The sequence below is a fragment of the Besnoitia besnoiti genome, chromosome X, assembly GCF_002563875.1.
Source record: "Besnoitia besnoiti strain Bb-Ger1 chromosome X, whole genome shotgun sequence".
Classification (NCBI taxonomy): domain Eukaryota; phylum Apicomplexa; class Conoidasida; order Eucoccidiorida; family Sarcocystidae; genus Besnoitia; species Besnoitia besnoiti.
The window spans coordinates 2274158-2300675 of record NC_042365.1 but is presented as its reverse complement, the minus strand read 5'-3'; the positions used below and the strand labels follow the sequence as shown (position 1 = coordinate 2300675).

General features: G+C 62.4%; 1 protein-coding gene across 1 annotated transcript; it reads left to right on the top strand.

Moving 5' to 3' along the window:
- Positions 1 to 1907: 1907 nt before the first annotated feature.
- On the top strand, positions 1908 to 25811 carry BESB_018670 (uncharacterized protein; the record flags this gene model as incomplete). Its single annotated transcript, XM_029360582.1, has 12 exons — positions 1908 to 7207; positions 7674 to 9424; positions 9529 to 13268; positions 13693 to 15672; positions 16035 to 17708; positions 18233 to 18339; positions 18747 to 18866; positions 19026 to 19412; positions 19785 to 19977; positions 20201 to 20755; positions 21036 to 21573; positions 21997 to 25811. The coding sequence occupies 12 exons, from the start codon at positions 1908 to 1910 to the stop codon at positions 25809 to 25811; spliced, it is 20160 nt and encodes a 6719-aa protein (XP_029216558.1).
- Positions 25812 to 26518: the final 707 nt, after the last annotated feature.

The following is a 26518-nucleotide window of genomic DNA, read 5'->3' as shown; positions in this document are numbered from 1 at the left end:
GCGGAATTGCAGTCAATTTTGCGAGGGGGGTTGCGTGGCACTGGCGCGTGCGGAGCTGCTACTACAGGCAAGCAGCGCACGGTGATGGGAGTAGCAACCAGAGTCCGGCTGTTGCGCGAGAAGGGGGGAAGAAGGAGCGGGAGGTAAACGAAAGAGAACGCAGGTCTTCCTGTAGCGCGGTGATCTCTCCTCGGTGTTGTTTTCGCGTTCGCCGTAAGCCCGCCTTCTGGCTTTGCTCGCCCGAAAAACTCCCGAGAGATATGCCTCTACCTTCCTCCCCTGCGAACGGGCGTTTCCCGTCTCACTCTTCTGTTCCACATGCCAATGAGCGGAGGAGGACATATAAGGGGGGCAAAAAAGAAGACGGGCACAAGCCTTTTCTTCGTCTCTGGGTGTAAAATTTTGCCTGCGACGACCCCGCAGCGCGCCGGCACAGGCCTTGAATTCCGAACACTGTAGAGAGGTTCCGCAGTTTGTGTGGCCGCTGGGCGGAGACGTGGCGATATCAGTGCTTCCATGCTTTCCATTCAAAAGAAAGCGAATTTTTCTGTGAAACACATGCTTCCCTTTCTTTTCTTCTCTTCAAAAACTCGTGCGGGGCGAGTCCCCCTGCCAGAAAGGATGTCCATTTGCGGACGCTCCAAACCCCTGCGCTCTGTTCCCTTAGCTCTACAAAGTAGAAGTCTTTCACCGTTCTTGTTTTTTCTTTTTCTGTCACAGTGCCATTAGTCTCCACCAGTTGACGACACGCCGTTTCCGGATTTGTTGTGGTTGACGTTATCACAAAGCTAGCCCCGTATACACCACCTTCTTTTCGACGGCGGGCGGGTCGTCGCAGTTTTCTCCTCTACCAGTTACAACTCGTATTTCCGTGTGTTTTTTTTTCTTTCGGCTCCGCAGTCCGTTTCAGGGCTTTTCTGCGTTCACCTCTCATGTCAGCCTCACCAGCTACTGGGGGAGTGAGCCTTTTAGCCATACTTCCCTTCAACTCGGGACGATTGTCGACGGTCTTCGGCCGTGACAGTGCGTCGCTCCTACCCTGCTTTCACAAGTGAAGGAACTCCACCTTCGGCACTTGCCTTCCTTCACCTGGTGCGGATTCTTGCCGACTGGCGCTCTGAATATCCCTTCTCACCTTTGTGTGTGACTGCTGGGTGACACTGCTGCTCTACTAGCATACACTCTAGATAGTCGAGGAGCGTGTGCAGCGCCACCGGTGGCCAGAGTTGCTTTTTACTTCACTTCTTCACTGTGTCAACGGTCTGTGCGAGTGGATGACTTGTGCGTGTGGGTGGGAGTCAGTGCAGCTGCGCCTCGATGCTCGGAAGTTCTAGCCCCTCCCCGTGTTCCGTGTGTGCTGTCCATAGTTTCCTCTTGTGTGGCCTTTGATGGAGGGCCTCGATGTGCGCTGCTAGCCTGCGTGGGTGGACACAGCAGTTGTGCTGTACCAGCTCGATCGTCGACGGACTTCGCTCGCCACCTGTTTCCACGTTGGTTCTTCCTCGGGTATGCGTGCCTTCCGCCTGCACTCCGTTTCACAGGTGTGTTGCCTGGCTGTCGCTTGTCTTTTCTGCGTTCAGAGAACCGTGACAGCGGTGTGCCGAATCGGCTGAGCCACCAGCGGTTGCGTTCCCTCCAAGCGCGTGGTCGAGGGCCTCTTTCGCGGTTCGGGACGGGAGGGCGTTTTCTTTCTCCTTCCTTGGCAGTACAGCGTCTGCTCCGCGTGTGGGGACGCGTCAGCTCGGGCGTTGACGGCGGGTTCCTCAGGGCCGTCGTTCGCCTTTGATGAAGCCGCGGGGATTCCACTCGAGAGCCTCTACCGTGCTTATGCGGCGGCTTCCTCCTGGTCTTCTTCCTGCATACTGTTTTTTCTGTAGCGCGCCGCACTGGCGACCTTGTGCCCTCTGATGGGAAACGGGGTGTCGGCCCCACAAGGGGGCGCGGGCCCCGGCGCCCCTGCGTCAGCACCGCATGGTTCCCCATTTATTTCTTCGACAGTTCTTTCTTCCTCGCCTCCGCGTCGCCGCCCCCCTTCTGTGCTCTTGCCCGCTTCCAGCGAAGCACAAGGCTCAGGCGTCCTCACGAGCAGGACCGCCTGCTACGCTGGTGCAGAAACACTCCCCCTCACGCCTCCCAAGCAGCACCAGCGTGCGTTGAAGGCACTGCCTCCGCCCCTGCCTCTTCCTCCTTCGCTGGCAAATCCTGCCCTTCCTCCGCCCCCATCTTCGACGAGGTCGGAGCCGCCGTATCGCTCGCCGTGGCCTCCTTCCTCTCCCGACTCTCTGTCGCCGTGTTCGTCCGGCCCGGTCCAGCCCCCGTACCGGCGGGCGTGTGGGTCATCCGCCTTCAGGATAGCTGCGCCGGAGTCGACTCACAGCGGCACCACACTCGTTCCCGAATCGGGTCTCCACGCGCTGAATGAAAGCGACTTGGGGGACAGTTCGCGCCTCGCAGCCTGCCCAGACATGGCGTACGGTGTCCTCTCGTCGGAAGGCGTGAAGACGATGCGAGAGGCCGACAGCCCCGCGGCTGTTTTGGTGGGAACCGTGTCGACGGAGAGGCAAGCAGATGGGCATCACCTGTTGTGTCCGTCGTTCGAACCTATTGAAAACGAGGACATGATTGAAAGGTGCCTGGTGCCTGGTTTGTCTGCTGGCGTGTCCTCCAGAGAAGCTTTGGCTGGCTCCGCTGCCAGGTCTCGCACATTTGAGCAAGGGAAGCTGGGGATGATGGGCCCAGGGGCGCGCCACCGCTCGCTTTCCGACGATGAAACCTGCGCAGTCGGGTCCAGCGGAACTGCGTTGTGTCTCCCGAGCGCCAGCCCGCCCATGGGTGCCGCAGACAGGAAGCGAAAGGGAGCTGTCCCTCTCAGGGATCACAGCTCCTTTCTCCCCCCTTCTGACAACGGAACACTGCTGTCTTCGCCAGACGTCGCAGGCGTACCGCTGGTGCCGTCCATGTCTGGCTCAGGACCGGCGGGCCTCCGGATTGGCGAAGGGATAGGTCCACTGGAGCCACGCGAGGAACCTCGTGAGGTCATGTCGCACGGGGGGGGTGAGGCGGGGGAGTCTTCCTCCGAGTCTGTTAATGTCGCAACTTCACTCCGAGAGATCGCGTCTCGGGGGCTGTTAGGCGGCAAATGTGTCGATATGGCAGGAGGGACGGGGTCGCTCGTCCCCGGGGACGACGGAGCGCCCGGAAGGAATATCGTCGTGTTGACAGTGGACGGCGGGATGAGTGCCCATCGAGACTTGGCAGATGGCGAGCCTCGCCAACCGCATCCTTTTGCGTGGCCTTCAGGTGGGACAGGAAGCTTACGAGGAAGAGGCAGCTGTGCGCGGAGCAGTAGGGGTCGAGGGCGCTCAGCGACCGCAGCGAGCTGTACGTCTGTGCCGAAGAGTCTCAGCCGAGGGGGAGTCCTCGAGGGTTCGCTGGCGTTCGGTGTGACTCAGCCATCCCGGAAGGAACGAGGCTTCTTTCTCCCTTCCTTTTCTTCGACGGCGAATCTCGCGCGTGTGTCGGGCGAGCATGCCGTCGACTCCAACGCCCCCCGCCACTGTTGCCCTCAGGTGGCGTCTGAGTCCAGTCCACACGCTCTGTCGTTTCCGGGAGTCAACTCCTGTTCATGCTGCGGGAGAGGCCAGGTGAATTCGGCCGTGTCCCCCGCCTTCCATTTCCGTGCGTGTGCGCATGCGCCCGGTGGGACCCCATGTTCGCCTTGCAGCGACGGCGCGGAACAGAACGTGCCCTCTCTGCGGCGAGGCCGATCCTGTCTTGGTGAATCGGCTTCAGCGAGGTCGCCGTCGGACACTGCTGTCTATGTCGCTGCGCCTCCGGCGGGCGGGGACATCCAAGGAGACGAGCGCGGGGACTCTTTGGACAGCGCGACGCATGCGTCAGCTGTATTAGCAACAGACAAAGATAAGGAGAAAGCTTCCCCAGCCTTTTGCCATAATTGCTGCTCGCGCGGATGCCTGGCTCCAGCGTCTGTCTCCGCGTTGACTCTCTCCGCGTTGCCTCCGCAGAGCAGGCCGGCTTCGATTAAGGGCGCGGGCGGTGCCGCGGGCACCGCTTACACTCGCGGGAGGACACAGTGCTGCCCTTCGCATGCGTCGGACCATTGTCCTTCGTTCGTGGGCACCGCTGAGTGTTTGTCATCGGGGGGGGGCAACACAAGCGGTTTCTCCGGTCACACTACGTCAGCGGCGGCGGTTTCGCCATCTTCCTCTTTGGCAGAGTCCTGCGCGTATTCCCACCTCCAAATTTCGGCTGCTGGCGCGTCGGCGGGCGGAGGCACGAGGCTCCTTGCCAACTCGATGGCCGTTTATGAGGCGCGGCGTGCCGCGGCGGGATGTGTGCACCTGCGGAGCAAGGGCGCAGCAGTGGGCATGGTTCAAGATGTTGCTGTCTTCTGTCAAGAGGCCCGGTGCGTGCCCCTGAAGGTGACGGCAGAATGCCGAGCGGCGGAGGACTTCTGCCAGAAGCGACCTGGAAACAGCTTGCGTCCAGGTGGGAGAGGAGAGCGCGGGCTATCTGCGTCGTCTTCTCAAGATGAAGTCAACCTTGTGTCTGATCGTAGTGAATCTGGTGAGCTGGCGGAGGACCAGCCTATCGGCGATTGGACCTGCGGGACTGCGAAGAAAGCTCATACAGCAGGCGGGCTGTCGTGTGGCGCGGATGCGGGAAGTGAGAACCTAGACCGCAGCTACGAGCTCAACCGTGGCGGCCGACATGGGACGCCAAAGAGGGTCAAGGCGTCGGGATCTGCAGCTGGTGCGGATGCGGCAACAGAAGGAGATCAGAACAGTTGCTGCCAAGGCGCCACTAGCGAAAGGGCGGCGACTTACGGAGGTGAAGGCTCGGGGAATGCGACAGGCTTGCCGCAACTCTGCAATGGAGAGAACGGCGTCGTGGCCTTGCGGGCCCCTGGAGGAACTGTCACAGGAAATGTCAGTAGCACGAGAAGCAGCAGTCTTTCAGCCCTGTCAGGGGACTCGTCTGCTCACTTTTCCTCGTGTGTCGTTGCAAAGCGGCCCCCTGCACCTGGCGGCGTCTCACTGGGGCTGGGGGGCTCCCTCGCACTGTCGTCTTCTTCCCTCTCTGTTTCCTCTGTCTCCGGATTGCCAGCTGGTGCAGCTGGAGGTCCTCCAGTAATGAACAACGCAACGACGTCAGCGGGCGCGTCAAGTGGAGTCCCTCCCTTCTCGCACTCTCCGCCGGCGGGCAGCAGCGGAACGGGCGGAAGTGGAGGCTTGTGTAGTGGTCAAGGAAAAGGTGGTAGCGGCGGGAGCGGAGGTAAGAAAGGCGGCGCAGGAGGTGGCGGCAGTAACGGAGGCGGCGGCGGCGGCGGGGGCGGCGGCAATCCGTATCCAGCGTCCTCGCGTGGGAGAGCTGGGGGGAACAAAGAGTGTCAGTCTGTTGATTTTTACGTACGCAGTTTTTGGAAGGTTGCCAAGACGCAGAACGACCTGGAGAGCCCGACTCAGGGATACTGCCGCGGCTTCGTGTATCGCCTTCTGCTTCACCCGCGAGGGACCACTGGGACGGACTCCGAGGCGAGCCACTTGAGCGTGTTTCTGGAGGCCATTCGGCAAGACTGGTACCCCGACGACTGGATCTTTCCAAATGTCCGCTTCGAGCTGACTGTGGTGAATTTCAAAGACCCCAAACAGTCGGTCACGTCGTGGGCCCACTGGAGCTTCAGCAACGAAGCGACCAGCCGCGGCTGGCAGAAGATGATCAGCCACGCCCGCCTCAACAAGCAGTCAGGGTTCATGGACGAAGACGGCACAGTCCTGGTTCGCGGGAAAGCAGAGCCACCTTTCGCCTCGTTGTGGTCGCGGGGGCCCGTCTACAGGCCTCACCGGATCTGGGAGTATATCCCCGAACGAGCTGCGAAGGCCCTCGAGGATGTCTCCTCGTCCTGCAGCGCAGCCGCCGCCGCGCTGACAGCCGGCAGCGGCAGCTCGGCGTCGTCGCAGGCCTGCGGCACGCAGTCAGCTACCTTGGCCGTCGCGGGGAACCCTTCAAATGGAGCCACAGGCGCCACTTTGCCGAGGCTGAAGACGCCCACGGCGTCTCTCCTGTCTTACGTCGATCCTATTGTCCCCACTTTGGATTCTTCACTCGGAGCCGACTACGTCGCGCTCTTTGTTCACTGCCTCTTCCACCTTTGTGAGTTCCGCAAACACATCTACATGTGGAAAAGCGATTTCATCAAGGCGCCCACGGCCGAGCAGCTCGCGCAGGACCCGTCTCTTGCGGCTCAAATCCCTTCCTTCGCTGACGGCTCTCTTATCGGCGCTCTTCAACAGACATTCGCGTACATGCAGCTCTGGCCTGTCACCGTGGCGTGCCGTCGTCTTCAGCACCTGGCGGCCTCGTCCTCGTCAACTCGGAAGGAGATCTGCCCGAGTGAAATTTGGAAGTGGTACGGCGCAGAGCTGTTTCCGAAGAACTCGCCCTCTCGGGGGTCGCCTCCTCCGCCTCTTTCTTCTTCCTCTTCACGCCTCGCCTTCTGCACGCTGTGCAAAAGATGCACTTGCTGCTGCCGCTGCAAGACAACCGCGTACCACGCCACAGCCTCCAGCCCGTCCTTTCTCCAGTCGGGGATGACTGGCAGCCCGCCCAGTGAAGGGGCAGGCAGGAGAGGAGACGAAGACGAGGCGAGGAGCTTCAGAAGAGTGAGCAGCGGCTCCTCCGAGGATCCAGATCTGCTGCTGAAGCAGCTGAAACTCGACAGGGACACGTGCCTCTGCTGCGACCTCTTGGACCGGTATCCTGAGGCGATGTCAGATATGCCCCCGCAGCCGAATATCAAGGCGGTGCTGAAAGCTTTGCACATGCACGACGTGCAGAAGATGGATGTGCCCGACCCGCTTGTTAAAGTCCACACGGAGCTCTTCTCGCTGTTGATGAGAGAGCTGGCGAAAGCCAAGCTCGAGGCTCACCATGCTCACGAGTACCAGGCCCGCGCAGTGGCTGCTGCTGCGGCGGCTGCGGCTGCAACGGCGCCTTTTTCTGCGTTTGCGAGCAACAGGGGGGAGCAAGATGCCCCCGAAGGCGTACCACCAGCAGCGAATACCGGACCTGCGGCTGCCGTGTGGACGGATGTGGATGGCGTCGCGTTCACCTCCTGCGATCACTTGGAGGCCACGTGTCACGAACTCTTCTCCTCTTCAGATCGGTCGACGGGGCTGCTAAATGCGTAAGTCTGTTCGAGACGCGGGGGCACAATCGTACAGACACACACTCGGGAGAGGGTCGTCTTCCCTTTGGCCTATTCTCTTGTAGAAGAAGCTGCTTCTGTGCCTTCATCGCAGTACCTCCTTTTTTTCTCTCCTGCCTGTCGTCGATATCCGTCGCGTCTTTCCTGTAACGCGGCGGCGCACTCTCTTTGCTGTCCAAAGGTCTGGTACCGCTGTTCCGTGTTACAGATTCGGTCTGACATGGTGCAGTCCATTTCCGTCGGAGGCGTGCTGCATTCTAAGTCATTTGCAGATGCATAAGAACAGACTCTTGTTCATGCTACGATGTGAATGCCAGTTAATTGAAAGCGTAACCTCCTTCCTATTTATATGTGTATATTTACCCGCAGTTTCTTTCTGAGTTTTTGCTGCGAGGTTTCTCAACCATTCTCCGTTTTTTTCCGGTTATTTTTCTTTCGACTTCAGGGACGGCGTACCGGACATTTCCGCAGGGTTCACGCGGTGCAAGCACGTGCACTCTCTGCAGAAGGCACTCGAATCGTGTGGGAAGGTCCTTCAGCACTTCCCCGAGGTGCTTTTTGTGTATCTCCAGTCAGTTAAACAGTGCAAGAAGGGCGAGCTGTTCGATGCGCCGCTGCGGCTCGACGCTCACAAGTTGCTGCAGGTGCATCAGCCGCGGAATGCGGCGGGGAAGGGAAACGCTGAAGGCAGTCAGAAGGGGGCGGGCGGAGGCGCCGAGCGAGGAGCCGGAGGGGGAACCGGTGTAGTTGACCGCGAGAAGCAGCGAAGGCGTCTCCGGAAGAAGCTGCAGCAATCTAGGAAAGGGAACAAGATGTCGAGGGACGCGCCGGAAGAAGAGTCGGATATCACTGAAGACGAGGAGCTAGCCATCAGCGACGACGATGAAGTGGGAAGCACACAGGGAGGATACGGAGACAGCGACAAAGGCGTACAGGGGAAGACCAGCGACTCAGCCAAGAACGCGTCGTCTGCTCAGATGCCGCCGACAGCAGGGCAGGGCGCTCATGCACAGGGCGGCGTGGGGGGGGCGGTCCCTGGGGGTGCCGCGTCCTCGGCCGCGACGAGCAACGGGGGAAGCTCGGGAAGCATTGGGAACCAGGAGAAGTGGTTTTCTCTTTTCGCGCTCTTCATCCGAGAAGGAGACAGCCGTGGTGACGGGTGTGGCGCCCAGACGTCGCACTACCTTCTTCTCCGCCCTGAAGAGGACGGCCCTTGGTTCCGCATCGGCGACGGCCGCGTGGAGCGACTCAGCAGCAAGGTGGACTTCACCGAGTGGAAGTGCCATCGCGACTTCTTCTGTGCGGGCGCAGTATACATTGCTGAGGACTACATCGACGCTGTGCAGGCGGGGGACGTCGACCTGTCTGGCGACCTGCGGGAGTTGAACCCGTGGCTCTACTACAGGACGTTGTACGAGTTGGGGGTGACCGAGGCCGAGATCAAGCGCCCCTGGATCACCTTGCAAAGCAGTGCAGACGAGGGACAAGCCGCGACCACCTCGTCGTGCGCCTCGAGCTCCCCCCTTCCGTGCGGAAGTGGCGGTGGGCTGTCGGTTGGTGAAACGCCTGCCTTCTTTCCCCTGGGCGGCGACGCTGCTGCTGCTGCTGCAGGCGAGGCCTCTGAGAAACGCGAAGACAGTGACGCTGCGCACCTGAGCGCAGAGTCGGGACCGGCAAGCGACATCGCAGACAGCAAAGCCGCAGGATCAAGCGGCTTTGCACAGTCTGCATGGCTGGGCGAAATGGGTGGAGCCTCCGCAGGAGCCGTGATGGCATCCCAACGGGGTTCTGCCGCCGCACGCGGTTGTCCGCCATCGAGCATCGTCAGGGCGCCCCTGGCGCCAGGATCCTCCGAGACGGAGGAGAGTCTCTTCTACGCGTGTTTTGAATCGGGGTGGCGGCCGCAGACGCCTGCAGAGGAGAGGCGGTACACTGTCTTGGCGCCTGTTGCCAAGTGGATTTTCGAGGTCGCCATCGAAAAGGCTGTGATCTTCTCAGACAACTCGCCCGAGATCGTCGAAAACCACTACTGGTTTGTCCTCCGCATGCAGTACCTCGAAAAGATCTTGCTGCTCGAGCTTCGCCACGCCATTTGCGAGGTCCTGTACGACGAGTGGCTGGCGAACTTCGTGACGCCGTTCCTGTCGGCTTCGCAGCAGTCCGCACTGGCTGAGGCGGAGGCGCAGGCAGACGACGGTGGGGGGGCAAGGAGAAGGGCGCCGAGGAGGAGGTGGAGGACGCGTCTTCGCCTGGAGAAAAGCTGTCCGCCGCCGTCTCATCCTTCTTCCGTGTCGACGAAGGGGGGGCCGCGGCTGCTGCGCCGGCCTCTGTTGTCATGCCGGCGGGCACACAGCGCGCGGACGCGTGTGACGACGCTGCGTCCTCGAAGGCCACAGGCGGGAAAGGAGGGGAGAAGAAGAGGAAGAAGGGAGGCGCCGGCGGAAAAGCCGAGCAGACGGCTGAGAAGCCAGGCTCCGCGTCGCCGCCGCGCGTGGCTCACCGCGAGGCTGCCGAAGTGATTGCGCGGTGGACTCGCACACATTTGTCAGACAATGGACGCTTGCTGGTGGATGAGATGGGGACTCTTTTGAAGGATCCGCTGCATCGTCTTGTCGACAAAATCTGCACCCTCCGTCACGAAGTCGAGATTCTCTGCCGAGAAGGCAGAGGCCGCTCGCTGCTGTACCGCGTGAGCAACGGACCCGTCTCCCCCGGGTCTTCGGACCCGTGTGCACCGGCGCAGCCAGCATCGGCCGGAAAAGCTGAGCCCGGAGAAGCCCCGCTCCCCGCTGCAGGCGCGGCGTGGACGGGGGGCAGCGCAGAAGAGAGCGACCATAGGGGGCAGCAGGCGCCGAAGGAAGAAGAGAGCGCCGCGTCAGCCGAGCTCAGACAGGCAGTCACGGAGCGGTTGACAGACCTGTGGGCTTGCTGCCGCGTGTGTGTCGAGGAGAGCGCGGAAATCCTCGCGAGGTACACGGTCGAGAGGTTCGGTGCAGGCAGCTGGCAAGCAGGCGACACCGCTGGACGCAGCGTTCGGAACCCAGGCGGGGCTGAGGCACGAGAGGAGGAGGCGTCTGGTTTGGCGCAGCAGGCCGACACGACGAGACGGGAAGGTGACGGGAAGGAGAGCGGATTTCAGGGGAGAGGTAGCTCGAGCGCGGACGCCTCGGGTAAGACCTCTTCGTCTTCGCAGGCTCCTGCTTCCCCGTGTTATGCGTCCGAGGCTGCGGTGGCGTCCCCCCCATATCCTTCGGCCGCGCTGCCAGGAGGGGCTCAGGGGACCGGTGGCGCGCTTGACCATCTGGGTCAGGAGTACGACCTGCCGATTGACGAGACGGTCGAGCTGTTGGCTTTTTTGGCGGAGGCCTTTTGCCTTCCGGACTTCCGCACCATGCGGCGGTTCCTGCGGGACAGGCGGCACCTGGTTTTCGAGCGAGTCCGCCCTCACGAGTTGATTCGAGCCTACTTGTCCCTTTCGCGCCCCGAAGTCCACCTGCCTGCTTTCCTCGAGGAAAACGGCTACAACGTGAAGTGGTGCGAGGCGGCCTTCCAGCCAGAAGACGTCTCGGCTATATGGGGCGACGCGTCCGTCCCTGACGTCGCGGCGGTGCAGAGCGTGTCCAGGGGCTTCCAGCTCCCCCGGGCGGTCAGCTCGGTGCTGCTCCGGTTGTTAGTCACTGCGCTCGATTGCGGGCCGGGCGGAGTAGAGGGCGCGGCGCCAGCGAGAGGGCAGGAGAGCGAGACAGCGAGTGCGGAGGCCGCCGAGAAGCGGTTCTCCCGGACAAGCAAAGCGAAAAAACCGGCGGCGCTGCAGAAGGAGAGGTTCCTCACGGCTGCGAGTAGCGCTTCTGGCGGCTCCGCTCCTTCGGCGACGCAGCCTGGAAGCCATGAAAGCCCCCAGGCCGAGACCAAGGGATCGCGATCGACGGAGGAACGGGGCGGGGCCGCAGACCTTCGGGGCGATGAAAATATCCGCCACAGCGTCGCTGAGGACGTAGCCATTATCGTCCGCGCAATGGAACACGATTGCCCTGAACTCGCTTCCCCTGCGCCGCTCCAGCCTCCGGTGGATTCCCACGCGGACTCTTCCGCAGAGACCGCAGCGGGCGTTTCCCCACCGGGCCTCGCTGCAGGGAGCTCGTCTCTGTCTCCTGCAGAAGCGCTGGTGGCATGCGGAGTGCCGCAGGGAGTGCCTGCGAGAGAGATGCAAGAAGAGTACGCGTCCCCGTTGGCGATGGTTCCCAAGATCCCGTTGACGCTTCCACTCGCGCCGGCATCAGAGAAGGGTCTGGCGTCCCAGGGTGCAGCTGGCAAGTTGGGACGGAAGAAAGGCCGGGGCGGGGAGTCGGGCGGAGGCAGCAGCTCCAGCCCCGCGGATCCCACACAGGTTGTTCCTGTTTTGGATCGCATTCTTCCTCGGCTGAACTTCGAGCAAAGAGTCGCTGCCGCCGCAGATCCTGGAGTCTTCCTTCTGTGCCCCGCTGCAACGTCATCGACTCTTTCTTCCTTTGCATCGTCCCCGCGAGTCTCTCGCTCGCTGGCTTCGCCGACCGGCGCAGGCGGGGCCGCGACGCCGTCCTGTGGAGAGCCGCTTGCAACTTCGGCTCTAGCCTCAAAGCCAGGACTGGCGACAGCCAGCTGCTTCCCTGCGTCCTCCGCTCCAGTCTCCTCTCCGCACGGCGTGGCAAGCGCCGCGGCACTCGAGAGAGAGTTGCTGGGTTTGGGAGACAGCGGAGTCGCAGCGTTCTCTCCTTGCATCCCTGGGGCGGCGAGGGGCGTGAACGGCGGGGGTGGCAACGCCTCGGCTGCAAACAACGCGTGCCGACGGCTGAGGTACCACGGCCTGGAGGTGGGCCTGCTTCTCGCTGAAGACCTTAAGGGCCTGGAGGGTTTCTCAATAGAGGATTCGCTTCCGATCCGCGCGCGACTTCTCGTCCGCAAGAACGTCGCGGCTCCTGGGCCCCCGCCTGCAGCCATTGCCGCCGGGTCCGCGGCCCCCACACCTCCGACCCCCCCAGCCTCGTCGCCTTCTTCGTCTCCGTCTCCCTCGTCCGGTGCGTCGGCCGCGCCGAACGCGGTCGCGGCCGCGGGCAGCGCGGTCAGTGCGGCGACCCAGACGCCGCCCGCAGTCTCTGAGCCCCTCACTGTCCAGCGCCTGTACTGGGCTTTCCGTCGCCTCCTTCACGCGCAGATCGAGGAGCGCGATGTCTCTGCGGATGGGACAGCCTCGGCGTCGTCTTCGGCAGTGAAAGGAAAAGGGAAGAACCCGACGACCGCAAAGGCCTACGAGCAGCAGCTGACCCTTTTGAATCAGCAAAGCGAAAGGGAGCTGTGGTGGCTGCCCACGGCGCGAGATGCGTTCCTTCTCTATGCGCTGAGACCCGACCCTGATCCCACACGCAAAGGGCGGAGACGGTTCGTCTACATGGATCCCTTGGATGAGTTAGAGATGTACACTGACTCGAAGCGGCAGCTTGTAGACTCGTCGGCTCCAGATATCACGCTCTTGTTCATTGCAGCGCCTCAACGATGTTGTACTGAGGCCTCAGCGTGGCTGAAGGGGTCAGCCTTCTCCTCTACGGTCGCGAACGCCGCGTCTTCCGCTGCTGCGGGGATCGTTCTGCCGCCTCCAGCTCTCACTTTCCCGCTGGAGGACGCGGAGGAATTTCCGCTGCTCGTCTTCAAGTGGTTTTCCGCCGACTCGGTGGACCTCTTCTGCGTCGGCGCGCTTGTCTGCGACGCCAAGCAGCAGCTGCAGACATACATTCTAGACTGGCTCGTCCCGCAGGTCAGGGCCCGCGGCTACCTGTCGCCGCTGTCTACCAGCACAATCAAAGACGACGCGGACAACTTTCTCGTCCTCGAGGAGTGCCATCTGCGAACTGTCCAGAACATCCGCCGGTGGAGCTGCGCCATTCGAAAGATCAACAAACGCGGCGGAGACGTCATCATCGTTCAGAAAAAGGGACTAATTGAAAGTCCAGCTTCCATTCGCTACAGGGAGAGCTCCGCCCTTCTCGAGAAAGTCCGCCTGTACGAGGTAGGCTCTAAAAACACAATTGATGGACTTCAGTTGAGCGCCGTCAGTGTGGGAAGGGCTCCGGCTCAACGGTGTGGAGTGCAGAGATCTTGTGACGCGTACATTCATTCTCTCTCTCTTCACCAACGCAGGGTGGCCTACACCTTCCTTCACGAGGCGTTTGTGGCGTGCACACCGTGTTTTTGAGCCGAAGCGGGCCCACTGAAGTCCTTCCCGTCTGGAGGCTTGAATGGGAGAGGGGCGAGCGGGGGGGGGGGGGCGGAGAGCGATGTTGAGTGCTCGGTGGGATCGTGTGTGCGGTGCGGGCTTATTCTGGCGCGCTTCCTTTGCGACACCTGATGCGTGGATACGGAGGCGAATAGGCAGCGGCCAGTTGTCGGTATCTGCAGTTGCGCGCGGTCGTTTTCTGTGGCGCTCTTGTCAGGTGAGCCATCAGCATCACTACGCCGAAGCAGGAGGAGCAGCGGGCGAGTTCGACTTGGGAGAAGGGCTGGGGACGGCGGCCCTCCCTCCCCTGGCGTCGACTGTCTCCGGCGCGGCCGGCAGCGGAGACTTCCTTCTCGAAGGCAACCCCGACCTCCTTCCTCTTCTTCAAGACGGCGCGGCAGCGGGAGGCACCGGCGACCGGGAGAGAGGCCTGCTGTATGGGTCGCAGCCTCTCGACGAGGGGGATGAGGACGGCGGCGCGGGCGGCGGCGGAGGAAAGAAGAAGAAAAAGAAACAGAAGAGGGTGCTTCCGCGGGCCGCGATCCCCAGCAACAAAAAGAGTGTCATTGCGCGCCTGGCAGAAGATCAGCGTCGAGAGGAAACAACTCTCCTGAAGGCCGCCGCGAAAGACAATGAGAAGGAAATTTCCATCTCACAGGAGGACTTGGGTGCTGTGCAGTCGTCCGTCTCCACCACAACGGTTGGAGAGGCGCCGTCTGTCGCTTCGGGATCTTCCGCCTCGGCGGATAAAGGCGGAAAGAAGAAGGGGAAGGCCGCTGCTGCGGGCGATGGAGGTGTCTCCGAGGAAGAGGAGGAGCCAGCGGCGTCGACGGCCAAGTCCGTGAAGAAATCCTCTTCGAAAGAGGCGGCAAAAGAGGATCGCCTCAAGCTCGCGGAGGGAGCTTTATCGGATAAAGGTGCGTCCGCGACGCGAAAGAGTGGCGGCGGAGGGGCGGTGACCGCTTCTACGGCGGCCGGCAAGTCTTCGTCTGCTTCGGGGACGACCAAAGATGCAGGCGAAGGGGCTGCTGCCAAGTCGGCTGGCGGGAAGCAGAAAGGCAAAACAGAGCCTGCTGCTGCTGCAGGCGGCAAGTCGGCGTCTGCGTCCTCGAGCGCCAAAGCGAAAGGATCTGAGGAGAAGGCAGCCGAGGGAACCGGACCGAGCAGCCGCACCGACGGCGTGGGGTCGAGGAGTGCTCCATCTGCCGCTAGCCCCGCGAAGGAAGACGCAGCCGCGTCGGATGCTGCTTCGGCGCCGCGTCAGAAGAAAGGCAAGACGACGTCCACAGGGCCTGTCTCAGCAGGAGCGGGGAAAGCCGCGAGCACTGAGCGCGCTGCGGGGTCTCGACCTGCGGCAAGCGGCGAAGACCGAGCAGAAGAACGGCGCGGCGAAGCTGCAAGCGTGGAGACGGGAGGCGCGGCGTCGCCCAGCTCTGCGTTGCTGGGCTCTGCGTCGGCCTCTTCGCCGCCGCTGTCTCCGGCGTCTTCGACACTCTCCCGCGGCTCCTCCTTCAGCCTGGTGACTTTGCCTGTCGCAGTGCAGGGCCGCCTGTCTCCCGCAGCGCAGCAACTGCTACAGAAGATCTCGGACAAGCAGCACGTCGTGTCGCCCGCGCTTCTGCGGGAGGCTGCGGCGACGCTTCTCGACGAGTTCCTCTCGCGCATCAGCCAGATCTATCAAGACGCGGTCGCGGGAGAGGCCTTAGAACGGCGGGGGGCCGGCGAGACGGCCGGCACCGCAGAGAAGAAGGAGCGGACTGCTGCAGGGTCGCCGGTGTGTGAAAGAGGAGGCGCGACCGCCGACGGAGCGGCGGCAGGCGGTGCGGGCGGCGCCGGCGGACATCTCGCGGCGTCGGCCTCCTGGGCGACGCTCGTAGGAGCCGGAGTAGGCAGCGTCGCAGTTGACGAAATCTCAGAGTGCGCAGAGGCGCTTGAGACCATCTGCTCGTCTTGCCTGTCCACCCAGCAGCGGCCAATCTTCATCAAGGAAGTGCAGCTTCTGTTGGAGCAGGAACTCCAGGGCCGCAGTGAGAAGGAAGACTCTCTCGGAGAGGCGAGGTCGGCAGCTGCTGGCGACGCGGCGGGAGCCACGAACCAGAAGGACGCGGTTGGAGAGAAAGGCGGGAAGAGCACTGGCGCTGTAGGGGCTGCGAAGGCCAGGAAGGGAAACTTCTATTCAGGCGTCGCCGCAGGCAAGGTAAGGAGGAGCCGCAGAGAAAGGCACGGATTAAGACGACACAATACAGCAGAGAAAAAAGCGTTGGAAGGGGCATTGTTTCCCGTTGCAGCGCAGCATGCGCGTTCGTCTCGTGTGAGGCGCGGTAAGACGAGAAGGCAGAGTGTGCAGCGCGTTTAGGATCGCTGCGCGGGCTCGAAGTCTGTCACGCGCATCCGGCCTTGTTGCGTGCTCTCTTTTTTTTCTGGGATGTTTGGGGGGTAGTCCTGTGTGTCGGTGGGGCGTTCAGGGAAGCGTGCGCGTGTGAGTTGCGCCACTCCGTGTTTTGTTCCCTCATTTGCTCTGTCCTTTTTTCTCGCCGGCTCGGCTGCGCTGCTCTTTAGGTGTCGTCGGCGGCGCAGGAGGCATCCGCGAGCGACGCACGTCTGGCGGCGTTCCACCGCCTCTTCGCGTCCCGTCGTCGAGCTGCGTTCGAGCTGTTTGTCCTCCTTTCCGTCACGCGCGGCGGCCAGCTGGTGACGCGGAAACTCGTGGCGCAGTACTGTCTCGCGGCGTTAGACAGAGACCCGGCGAGCGACGCGGCGGGGGCGAGCGCGTCGGCTCTCTTGGGCACTGCGTCCGTCATCCTCATGTGGCTCTTCTTGGGCCCGCGGCTGATTTGCAAGCTCGGAGACAGCCAGCAAGGCAGGCGGTTCATCGACGGCGGCTTGAGGAAGATCTTTGACTTCTTTCAGCAGCGGACCGCTCTCTGCCTTCAGCTGCAGCAATCCTTCCCGCCGTCGTCCTCGCTCCTCGCTTCGCCCACCGCGGCGCTGAGTGCGACCCTCAACACTGGCGGGGCTGCGCCGCTTGGCGGGCTTCACCCTCTGGGTTGGGCGCAGCCCCGAGCGGACCCTGCGGCCCTCGTCGCGTGGGCTGCGGGCGTCCTCTTGAAGGTCTTCCACCTTTCGCGGGCGTCTCAGCTGGCGCTTCCCCGTCAGGCTGACGCGCTCACAGCCCTCCAGCACATCCAGCTGCCGTCGGCCTTCGCCACGTTCTTCAGCAAAGCGGGAACGGCCGCCTCCTCTGCCTCGCCGGCGAGTGTATGGGGCGCGGGAGGGGCTGGGCTCCTCGCGACTGCGGGTGCAGCCGGCTCCGCGAGCGCGGCAGGCGAGGCGTCGTCTGCAGGGCTTGCAGGAGATGGACAGGATGCGCTGACGGGCGCGGGAGGCCGAGAAGGCGGAAAGCAACTGCCATCACCGGCGGCGCGGGGCGGCGGTGCCCTCCTTCTGCCGCCCTTGTCGGCGGCGACCGCGCCAGGAGGCGCCGCCGCGTCGACGAGTGCCCCCGGCTGGGGAGGCGTCAGCGCGCTTGCGGAGAGCGTCCAGGGCGGGCTTCCGGAGGACGGCGCCAAGAGGACTGCCTCTCAGCGCGGCGGCCAGGTTCAGGGACAGGGTCTCGAGGCGACTGTGTTCAGCCCCCTCGCCGCATCTAAGGCGGCAGGCGCCAGCGAAGGCTCGACTGGCGCGGAGACAGCGCCGGCGGCTGGATCCGGGCGGGCAGGGGCCCTGAAGGGGACGACAAAGGGAACGCCGGCGGCGGCCGCGCAAGCGGCGAAAGGGTCAGGCGTGATGGGCGCCTCGCCAGGCTCGCCGTCGGCCGCGGTAGGCCCGTCGAAGCTTGTCGTGGCGATTGATGAGCGCGAAGACAGTGAAGACGACGAAGACAACGTAGACGCCTACAGAGAAGAGGGAGAGGAGGAGACGTGCGCGGATCTGCCGTCGAGCCACGACGATGAACTGCTCGTTGGCGAGCAGAGCTTATACGGCAGCGGGAAAGCCCTCAGCCGGCGCGTCTTCAAGAAGGCGGCGCCTTACGTCGTGGAGGAAGGAGTGACTTGGATGGTGCTTTACAAACCCGCGTTTTGGCATTGTTCGGGCTTCGGCAGAGACCGACCGGTCTTCATTCCTCGCGTTGTCACCCCTCAGGAACTAGAAGAGGCCCTCGCACACATCTCGCTCGAAGACCTCATCAGCAGCGGAAAAATCGAGAGCTTCCACCTGTATATGATGAAGAAAGTAAGCCCACGAAGAACAAATGAAGACTTTTCGAAATCGAGACGTCTCTTGCCTTGCACAGCAAATAAAGCTCCCGTATACGTACGTATGCGTATGCTTCACTGTCTAACGTGCACAATGCATGCAAATACGGGCCTCTTTCCAACTTGTCTTTTGAGCGTGACTATTCCCCATTTTGCTGGGCAACGATACAGAGGCGCGCGTGTAGCTGCTGCGCAATCATCTGCTCGATATGTTCGTCCTGTAAACCCGACATATCGCGGGCGAGTATGTGGGCTATCACTCGAAAGCGCAGAGCCTCTTGCGGGCATGAAGACATCTTTCGTATAGATGCGTATTATGAGTCGTCTCGCTGCTCTTGCAGTGTCGTCCCGTCTAGGGGATGGCGGTGTGGAAGTTTCATGCCTTCGTTCTTAACCCAGCTTACGTATTACATCTGACGGTGAACTAGAGTTCGTAACTGAATCTTGTTTGCCTCTTAACTGCAGCATGGGTTTGTGTTTTGCCTGTTCGATTATCTGCAGTACCCGCGGCTCGAGACAGTCCGGCGCTGGGAGGAGATGGAGTGCGGCCTCTGCCACCGCACAGATCTGGAAACGTCAGGCTCGTTGCTCATCGCGAAGAACCGAAGGTTAGAATCGGCGTGCCGGCCACTAGGTCGCGATGGATGCACAGGCGCAGCTGCGCAGCTTCCTTGTACTTAAATTTTCTAGGATTGAGAAGAGTCTCTGGGGGACGTGACAAGCGGAGGATGCGTCCCCCGTTTGCCAGCTACTGTTTGCCCTTTGGTGGCATGAGCTCGGCTAGTTTTTCGTCGAGACGAGCAGAACAGTTGTTGTGCGGGGGTTTGATTTGCAGGCGTCCAGTGCGTTCTTTTGTCGTTACTCCAGTGTGCGGTTATTGTTTTTCCAGAGCGTTTTTTGTAGAGATCCTGCCCCCATAATTCCTCACTGTCTCGCTTCTTCTTTTCTGCAGTTGCTTGTGTACGAGGGCTGCTGACTGCGATGTATGCCGGTTTGCTACTTTTGCGTTCTTCAGGGCGCGCGAATCCATCTTTGAGCAGTTCCGGAAGCGACTTGTCCACAAGGAATATCTTCTGCTCTGCCACGGCCGACTGGATAAGCTTTACGCTCGAATCGACCACCCCATAGCCACGCGGTGAGTGCGCCTTGCGGGAAAGGGCGAATGCAGGGGGGGGGGAAGGGGGGGGTCACACAGGTCAGGTGTTGCATTCAGATCTTGAGGCCGAGGCGAAAAAACGCGACCCTGCATGCACTTAGCGTCCGCTTCGTGTTCCTCTGTTGCCTTCGTTTTCAGCGACTTCGATTCAAACCGCTCGAAGTCACACTTCTCGGAAGTCGTCGGGCCTGACGAAGGCGGCGACGAGGCTCTGACGGAGTACCAGGTCGTTCGCGTCTTCAGTCTCCGTCAGCCTCTTCACCGCAAGATTCAGACCGCGATGTCCGTCGCTGCCCGCATCGCCGCCTCGCCTTCCTCATCTTCTTCGTCTGCTACTGCGGAGAGAACACGAGGAAATGGAGCGTCTGGGACCTCGTCTGCTGCTTCCGCCAAGGCTGCAGGGAGCGGAAAAGGCAGCCCAGTCAGCAACGCGGCGGCCGCGGCCAACAAGAAGGACTTCACCTACTCCCAGGAGTTCTCCTTCTGCAGAGTGCGCATCCATACTGGGCGCACGCATCAAATCAGGTAGGCTGTCGACCCCACAGCCGCGGCTGTGCTGCTCTGTGTGTATGACTCCTCCACACAGCGACAGACTGGGGACGGCGCGATGCTCGTCTGAAGACATATCGCCCGCCATATATATATATATATATATGTATGCTCCGTGAGTCCGGAGAGACCAGTAGAGAATCTGTGGCTCATCCGGCTGAAGTAACTGCGTGGACGTCGTATTCACCCGTGCGCCTGTGCAGAGGGACTTTGTACGGAGGCACTCTTTTGCCACGGTGTCTGCTGTCGAACGCGTGTCTTCCGGGATGTCTTTTCGGCGGTTTGTTGAGTGCAAGTCAACTATGAAGGGATGAGATTCGCGTTCGCGTATCCGCTGCGGCCTTGCAGGGTTCACTTCCGCCATATTGGTCATCCACTAGTGGGCGATACGAAGTACTGCGACGTATACAAATGCACAGTGGACCGATCGTGGTGCGCGCGAATGTTCCTGCACTCTGCCGTCCTCGAGTTCGACAACCCTGACAAGGCGGAGTCTCAGCACGTCAGAGTCGTCTGCCCCCTCGCGACGGAGTTGCTGGCGGTGAGCATTGTTCTCGACACGAAGAGACAGGCCTTAACGGTGCGGGCGGGACGAGGCGAACGCCGAACGTGCCCGTTTTTTTTACGGCTCTTCGGTGGGGGTGTGTGGCTGTTTGCGGGGTCGACGAGCCTTCTTCCCTTTCTGACCTCCCTTTCGCTTCCCTCCCTTAAGTCAGGGCCTGGTTGTTGATGTTGCGGATAGTTGTGTGTATGGCGTGGTGCAGGCGTTAGAGAACGAGCTCGTGTGCTCGGAAGACTACTCGCAAATCACCACAGACATGCTCGACCGGTCCGGGCAGGTGAAGCCGGAGTACAGGCACCTGGTCATCCACGACCCCGCAGGGCCGCCTGCGGGGTCAGTTCCAGGGTACACCGCTCTGCCCACGCCGGCGTCCTCTTCGCCGTCTTCGGCGTCGCGGCCGTGCGTGTTGCCGACGCCGAGCGCCGCAGCCTCGTCTCCACCTCTGTTGCCGCTCGGCCCCTGCGCGGCGCTCAACGCAGAAGGGCGCCACGCGCCCGCGTCGCCCGCGTCCTCTCCTCTGGGGAAGCAAGCGGACGCGAGGGCACCCATCCTCGGTTCGGCGGCTGTGGCGTCGGCGCAGAAGACGAGTCCGCTGCCGCCCGCCTCGAAGTCATCGCCCGTGGTCCTCTCGTCAGAAAAGCCGCAGGCCGCCAGAGAGATGGCGCCCGTCACGCTTCCGGGGCGCGCCCCCGAGGCGGGGGCGGACTCAGACAGAGGGGCAAGCGGCGGAGACGAACGAACGCGAGATGAAACATCGGTGAGGAAAGCAGCGAGGCAGGCTGAGAGACACGCGGCATGACATCTGGAAAAGTCTCAGGTCACCAGTGGAATGGCGGTCGCCAGACGGGTTGAGGATAGTAGTTAGAGGCTGGAAAGCGCTGGGAGTGGGTCGCTCGCGTCTGACGGTAGCAGAAGTTTTGTGTTTGTTGACATCGGAGAAGCTCGCCTGTTACCGGAACCACACTTCTTAGGGGCCTTGTGTGGAGCAGCCTGTGTCGCCTCACGCTTGGTTTGTCGCTTCCGGTGTGGTTTTTCAGCCTTCCCACGCTGGCGAGAAGAAGCTAGTCAGAAGTGTCTCGGCCTCGGACCAGCCTCCCCTCTTGCCTGTGCAGCCCCCGTCTCCAGCGAAAGATCTGCCTTCCAGTGCTCTGCCTTCTTCGGCCGATCAAGAGGCCGTCCTTCCGCCTGCAGATGCTGCTGCTGCGTCTGTCTTTGCCTCGCGCTTCTCTGGGATCTTCGACTCGCTCCTGGAAGCCGTGAGCCGTGGCGAAGGCAGACGGGATGGGAGAGCCAGAGGCGAAGCGGACGAGGGCCTCGAGCAGTCCTCCGGCGCCGAGAAAGCGCCCACAGGCAGAGGTGCCGGCGATTCGCGTAGAAGATACATCGAAGAAGCTGACTGGTCGTTCGGAGACATGCACAGAGCGGAGGAGCGGGGAGAGACGGGCGAGGCGGGCATTATTGGCAGCGAGCGTGAAGGACGGACAGGCAGAGAGAGGGGGGAGTGGTCATACAGGGAGTTTGCCAACGACCTGGCGGACCTCATGCGCCTCCCGCCCAGGGAGAAGGATGTGTCAGGTGCGAGCCGAACTCGAAAACCATGCATGGCTGAGCGGAGCGGCATCTGAAGCCTCAGTCACCGTAGTAGGGGGACAGAAAGCGGCGAAATGAAAGAGAGGGAATCCGTCGACACTGATATCCATCTTGGCGCTTGCGTCCACGGAGAGGGGGGGAGGGTGGTGTTGAATGAAGGGAGTCAAAGGGCGTTCGGAGGAGCCTCCGCGTCCAGATTCAACAGTGAGACGGCATTGCTGACTGCGTGGGCTTGTGGCTGGTAGAGCTGTGTGGAGTCGTGCTTGAGCTTGCGTATTTCTCCCTCATCGCGTCCACATCGGAAAAGTGGATGTTAGTTGAAGGGCTTTTGGTTCAGAGAGAACTGATAACTCTGTGCACTCGTTTCACACGTCGTGCGCTTGTTTGTTGTCCTGCTTGTCGCTGCAGGTCTCCGTCGCCTCACAGATGCTGTGGCGACAGCCCCCCCGTTTCCATCTGTGCGAGAGGAGGAAGAGGGACGGCAATGCTGGAACTCGGTGCATGCGGCACAGCGCTCAGTCTTCCACCGGACGCGCGAGCGGCTACTTGAAGCTGCTTTCCAGTCGCTGATGCGGCTTCTGCACTTCTCCGAGTTGCACAGAGATGTTGTGCTTCCTTCGCCCCCCGTGGAGGAGCGCATGGACCAGCGACCAGTCATCTCGTCTGCTTCGTCGTCGATCACACGCCAGTGCAGATGTGCTGCGTTTGATTCGCGGTCCGCGCAGTTGATTGACCGCGAAGGAGGCCCGTTGCTCATTCCGTCGTTCTCGGAAGTTGCGTCAGGCGCAAGCGCTCGGGGCGGGGGTCACGAACCCCTGACGCCGGTTGTCGCGTCTCTTAACTCTGTGCCGTCCTGGAAATCGCTTCTGGAGATGCTCGCCGCTCACTATCCGGCCTGCCTCTTCGTCACCTGGGATGCGGACATGCAAGCCGTTCTAGTCGTTCTCCTCAGCGAGAGCCCAGCGGAGCTGAAGAAGATCTCGCAGGCCGCGGCAGCGCAGGGGCAGGAGCAGCAGGCCGCCGCCCGCGTGAAGGCGTTCGTGGACTTCTTGGGGGCTTTCAAGGACCTGTCCAAATTTGAGTGTGCGTCTCCTGCGCTCGCTCGCGCTGTGGGGAACGCACCCCTTGCACGGGGGCCGTGGGGATCCTCGAGGCACGGCGACGAGAAGAGAGGCAGTGCGCAGGGGAAGGCTTGCGGCGGAAGCAAAGAAGGCTTGGTTGTTGTTGGCCCTGGACGGGGGGGAAGGAGGACGATGGCCGGAGCGCGACCCGACGATTCGTCCGCGTCGCTGTGGCGCATGCAGGAGTGGCGGAAGGTGGCGGACGGATCAGAAGCTCTACCTGTTTGCGCAGAGCGAGGTTTCGAGGGACAGCGGGCGATCCGCTTGCGACTGCCGATCGGCGATGTACTTCCTCCCTTCCGCGATCAGATGGGAATCATGCGCACCCCTGCCCAGGCGTCCGTCTGCCAGCCCCCGCTGCTTCCTTCGCACAGCCTCTATCCTGCCCATGCCCCAGGCGTCTTCCCGCCGGCGCATCCTTCTCACGCAGAGTTCCACAGCTCTCCAGGCGGGCGCGCCCAGCCTCCACTCCTTCCCTCCGGCGGCCTCGGGGGGCCCACCAGACTTCAGCAAGACCTGCCCGGTCAGGACAGGCAGTTCCTCCTTTCTCAGCACTCGGGCGGTGCATCCGGAGGCGGGGCGTACCCCTTTCTCCCGTCGCCTCTTCCGTCTTCGCTTTCCGACAGCATCCCATCCGGACATGACTCTGCGAGCGGACGTTTCGACGGTTCCCAGAGGGGCCTGTCTCGCCTTCCGGGGACTGCCTTGGGCCCTGACCCGCTGGGCGCCCTGGGAAGTCGGGCCTCCTGGGCCCCCAGCGTTTGGGGCAGTCCAGGCGCGGGCGGGAGTGCCTCGTGCTCGGCGGCGGCCGCCGACGGTTCAGCGGGGCGTGGACTCGGGCGGGCTGAATCCGACGGAGCTGGAGACAGAAGGGGAGGATCTCTACGTCGCGGCCAGGGTGACGGGGGCCCTCCGCACGTTCCATTCGTCTTCCTGTGGGGGGCAGACGGCGCCGCCCAGGCGGACGCAACGCCGCGCAACAGCGCCGAAGTGCAAGAAGAGGATATCCGGGATCTCATGGATCTGAGCTTCATGATGGGCAGTACGCCAGTGAGCGGTCATACTCAGGCCGTGGTGGGCTCGGGGTCCACCGGGCCGCTTCCTGACGCAGGGGAGCGGCGCGGGGGCGGTCTCTCGGCGTTTCACTCACCCAGCGGGGATTCGTCTCGCGGTGACGCCTCTGGCCTCCAGAAACTCCATGGCGGGCCTGCGGCGTCGGGTGAAGAGAGCTCAGAGAGAAGAGGGACGGGGGGGGCAGGTCTGGGCCGCCTGCCTCAGCAGGGACAAGACGAGGGGCCGTTGCTCTTGAGAGACGTGCCGCGGCGGGGGGAAGTCGAAGGCGCAGACGGCGCGCGGCGATTTCCGCAGGAGCAAGCCTTGGCTAGCGGAGAAGCGTTCATGCCTCGTCTGCCGCACGGCGAGCCGTGCGGCCCGGCGTCTCAAGGCGCGTCGAGCAGCGCGGGTCTCTCACTCATGCGCGAGCAGTCCGCGGCGGCTCCGCCTTCCTCTCAGCATGGATCGCATCTCGCCTCTCAGGGCCTCCTGCCCAGTTCGCCTGGCTCCCTGCCTGGCGCGTCTTCGGCACCGCTCCTTCCCTTCGGGCAGCCTCCCGCGGGCCCCTCTACTCATGGCGCGGCGGGGTCGTCGACGTCTCCGCTGCTTCTCACGATGGGACCGCAGGGAGCCGGAGGAGGGAGGGGACTGCGCTCCGCAGGCGGGGAGGCTGGCGGCTCTTCGTCGGCGTCGTCTTCGCTCGGCACGCGCCGTGCAGGACAGAGCGCGGGGCACCAGGAAGGGGCGCTTGCGCTGGAGGCAGCGCGAGAGAGAGGGGAAAACCAGGTTTTCGTGAACGGCAAGTGGTGTGTGCGGGTCGAAATTCCACATCCGCCGGCTGAGGCGCCACCGCACCCGAGTATTATGTTCCTCCACCAACAGGTTTCACGCGACATGCAAAGCGACCTCGCTGGAGGTGAAGACCGGCGAGGACGCGATGAGGGCGACGAGTCAGGGAGTGCTCTCACCGCGCGGGCAGCTGCGGCACTTCTGTCCCGCCGGTACTGTGATGGAGCCGCGAGTGTCTTGACTGAGAGTGCGCTGCACGACCAGCTGAACCAACAGAGACGGGCGACCGGCGGTGCCGGCGAGCTGTGGCCGTCGTCGAACATGGGGGTTCTGGGCTGCCATTCAGGAGCTGCGACGGAAGGACCCGCCGTAGACAGCGGGCTCTTACTTCTGGACAGCCGGCGAAACTCTGGCGCGGGCGCCGTCGGGCGAAGTACAGACGCCGGCGTGTCGTCAATTCAGCAGGCGGGGCCTGGGGGGAACGGAGGCGCGGCTTCCGTCCGAAGCCTGGGTCCAGTAGGCCCTGCTCCCCGCCCCTCTCCCTCTCCGCCAGGGAACATGCCAGTCCCTCCAGCCCACATTCATCCTTCCCTGCGCAGCCACTTGGCAGCGACGACATCTCGAGTTGGGTTTCCTCTTCCCGAGGGTGCGGCCTCGTTTGGAAGCGGACGAGTAAGCAAAGGTCTGATGCCGTCAGAAGTGTTGCCTCACCATGCCGGCGGAGCCGGGAGTGCTGGGCCTTCGCTCGTCGCGGGGCTGGGAGGAGGAGGGAATTCCCTGTCTCCGCACTCCAGTGCAGCGGGCGTCCGGTCGATGCATCTGGGTCTCGGAGGCGTCAGCGAATTCCAGGCGCAGAGACGGTCTTCAGACGACCCCACAGATTCCGGATCTGTGTGCCATTTCGCCTCCTCCGGATTCTGCGGCGTTACAGGTGGCGGGGTGGCTGCGGGGCTGGCTGCCGCCGGGGCAGCTGGAGTGTCGGGGGGAGAGAGTCGAGGCAATTTGCGCGGTCCCCTCGGGTCTCAGCCGCGCCAGGACCCGCGTCTTTCAACGGCGCTCGACGTGAGCAGTGCGCCCGCGTCACAACAGCCTCTCCAGCCTACCCCCCGCCCCAGCGAGTCCCTTCTTGGCGCAGGGGGTTTGCCCCTGCTTCCGCCGGTTGCCCAGGCTGGCGGCGCCAAGTTGTCCGCGGGCGTCGCCGGAGACCCTAGGCGACGTGCGTCGGGCGACAACGCAGGTATGGGGTGTGGTGACGTGTAAGAGGCAAACGGTAGGGCTGCGCAGAATGACGACTGGATCCAACAAACGTGAGCCAAAACGGACAAAGAATCCGCTGCAGAACCAGGGCGGACGTTGCGGATGGATGGCAGGTGCTCAAGAGAAGCGCCCGCTGCCAGCTAGACGAAAACACTTCCCATTTATCACGCCAGTGACGACGGGCTGGATCAACGGGAGTCACGAGGCGTTCGCAATCATTCTGTGCGCGTAGTCGATTTGGGATGGGGAGCAGTCTGGAGAACGTGCACAGGGACAGATGGGAGTGACTGACTTCCATCTTCACAGGATTCTTTTCCAGCGAGGCTTTTTTGATACGGCATCGGCCCAGTTCAGCCTCGCATGGGACGTGTGGTCGGGGTCGTGGATCGCGTGTGTAGTAGGGGGCTAATGTGACTGCAAGATCAAAGTGGGTCAGGCGCGGTTTCACACGGCGACGAGGAGGAAAGTTAGGCAGGCAGAGAGGAAAACGTCGAGTGTCGTTCTCGTGAGTCCGGAAAGGGGGGGAGACACTGTAAGTTTTCGAAACATGTTGACCGCGTCGCCCTGCCTTTCCCTTCCCGTGGCAGAGGTGCTTGTGTATCGCAGTATTGTAGCTTGTCCGTAGTTTTCTACATGTACTTATCGCGTTCACGTGGCCATTACACCAGTACTCTTACTTCATTCGTTTTCATTTTGAAGGCCCTCTTGCT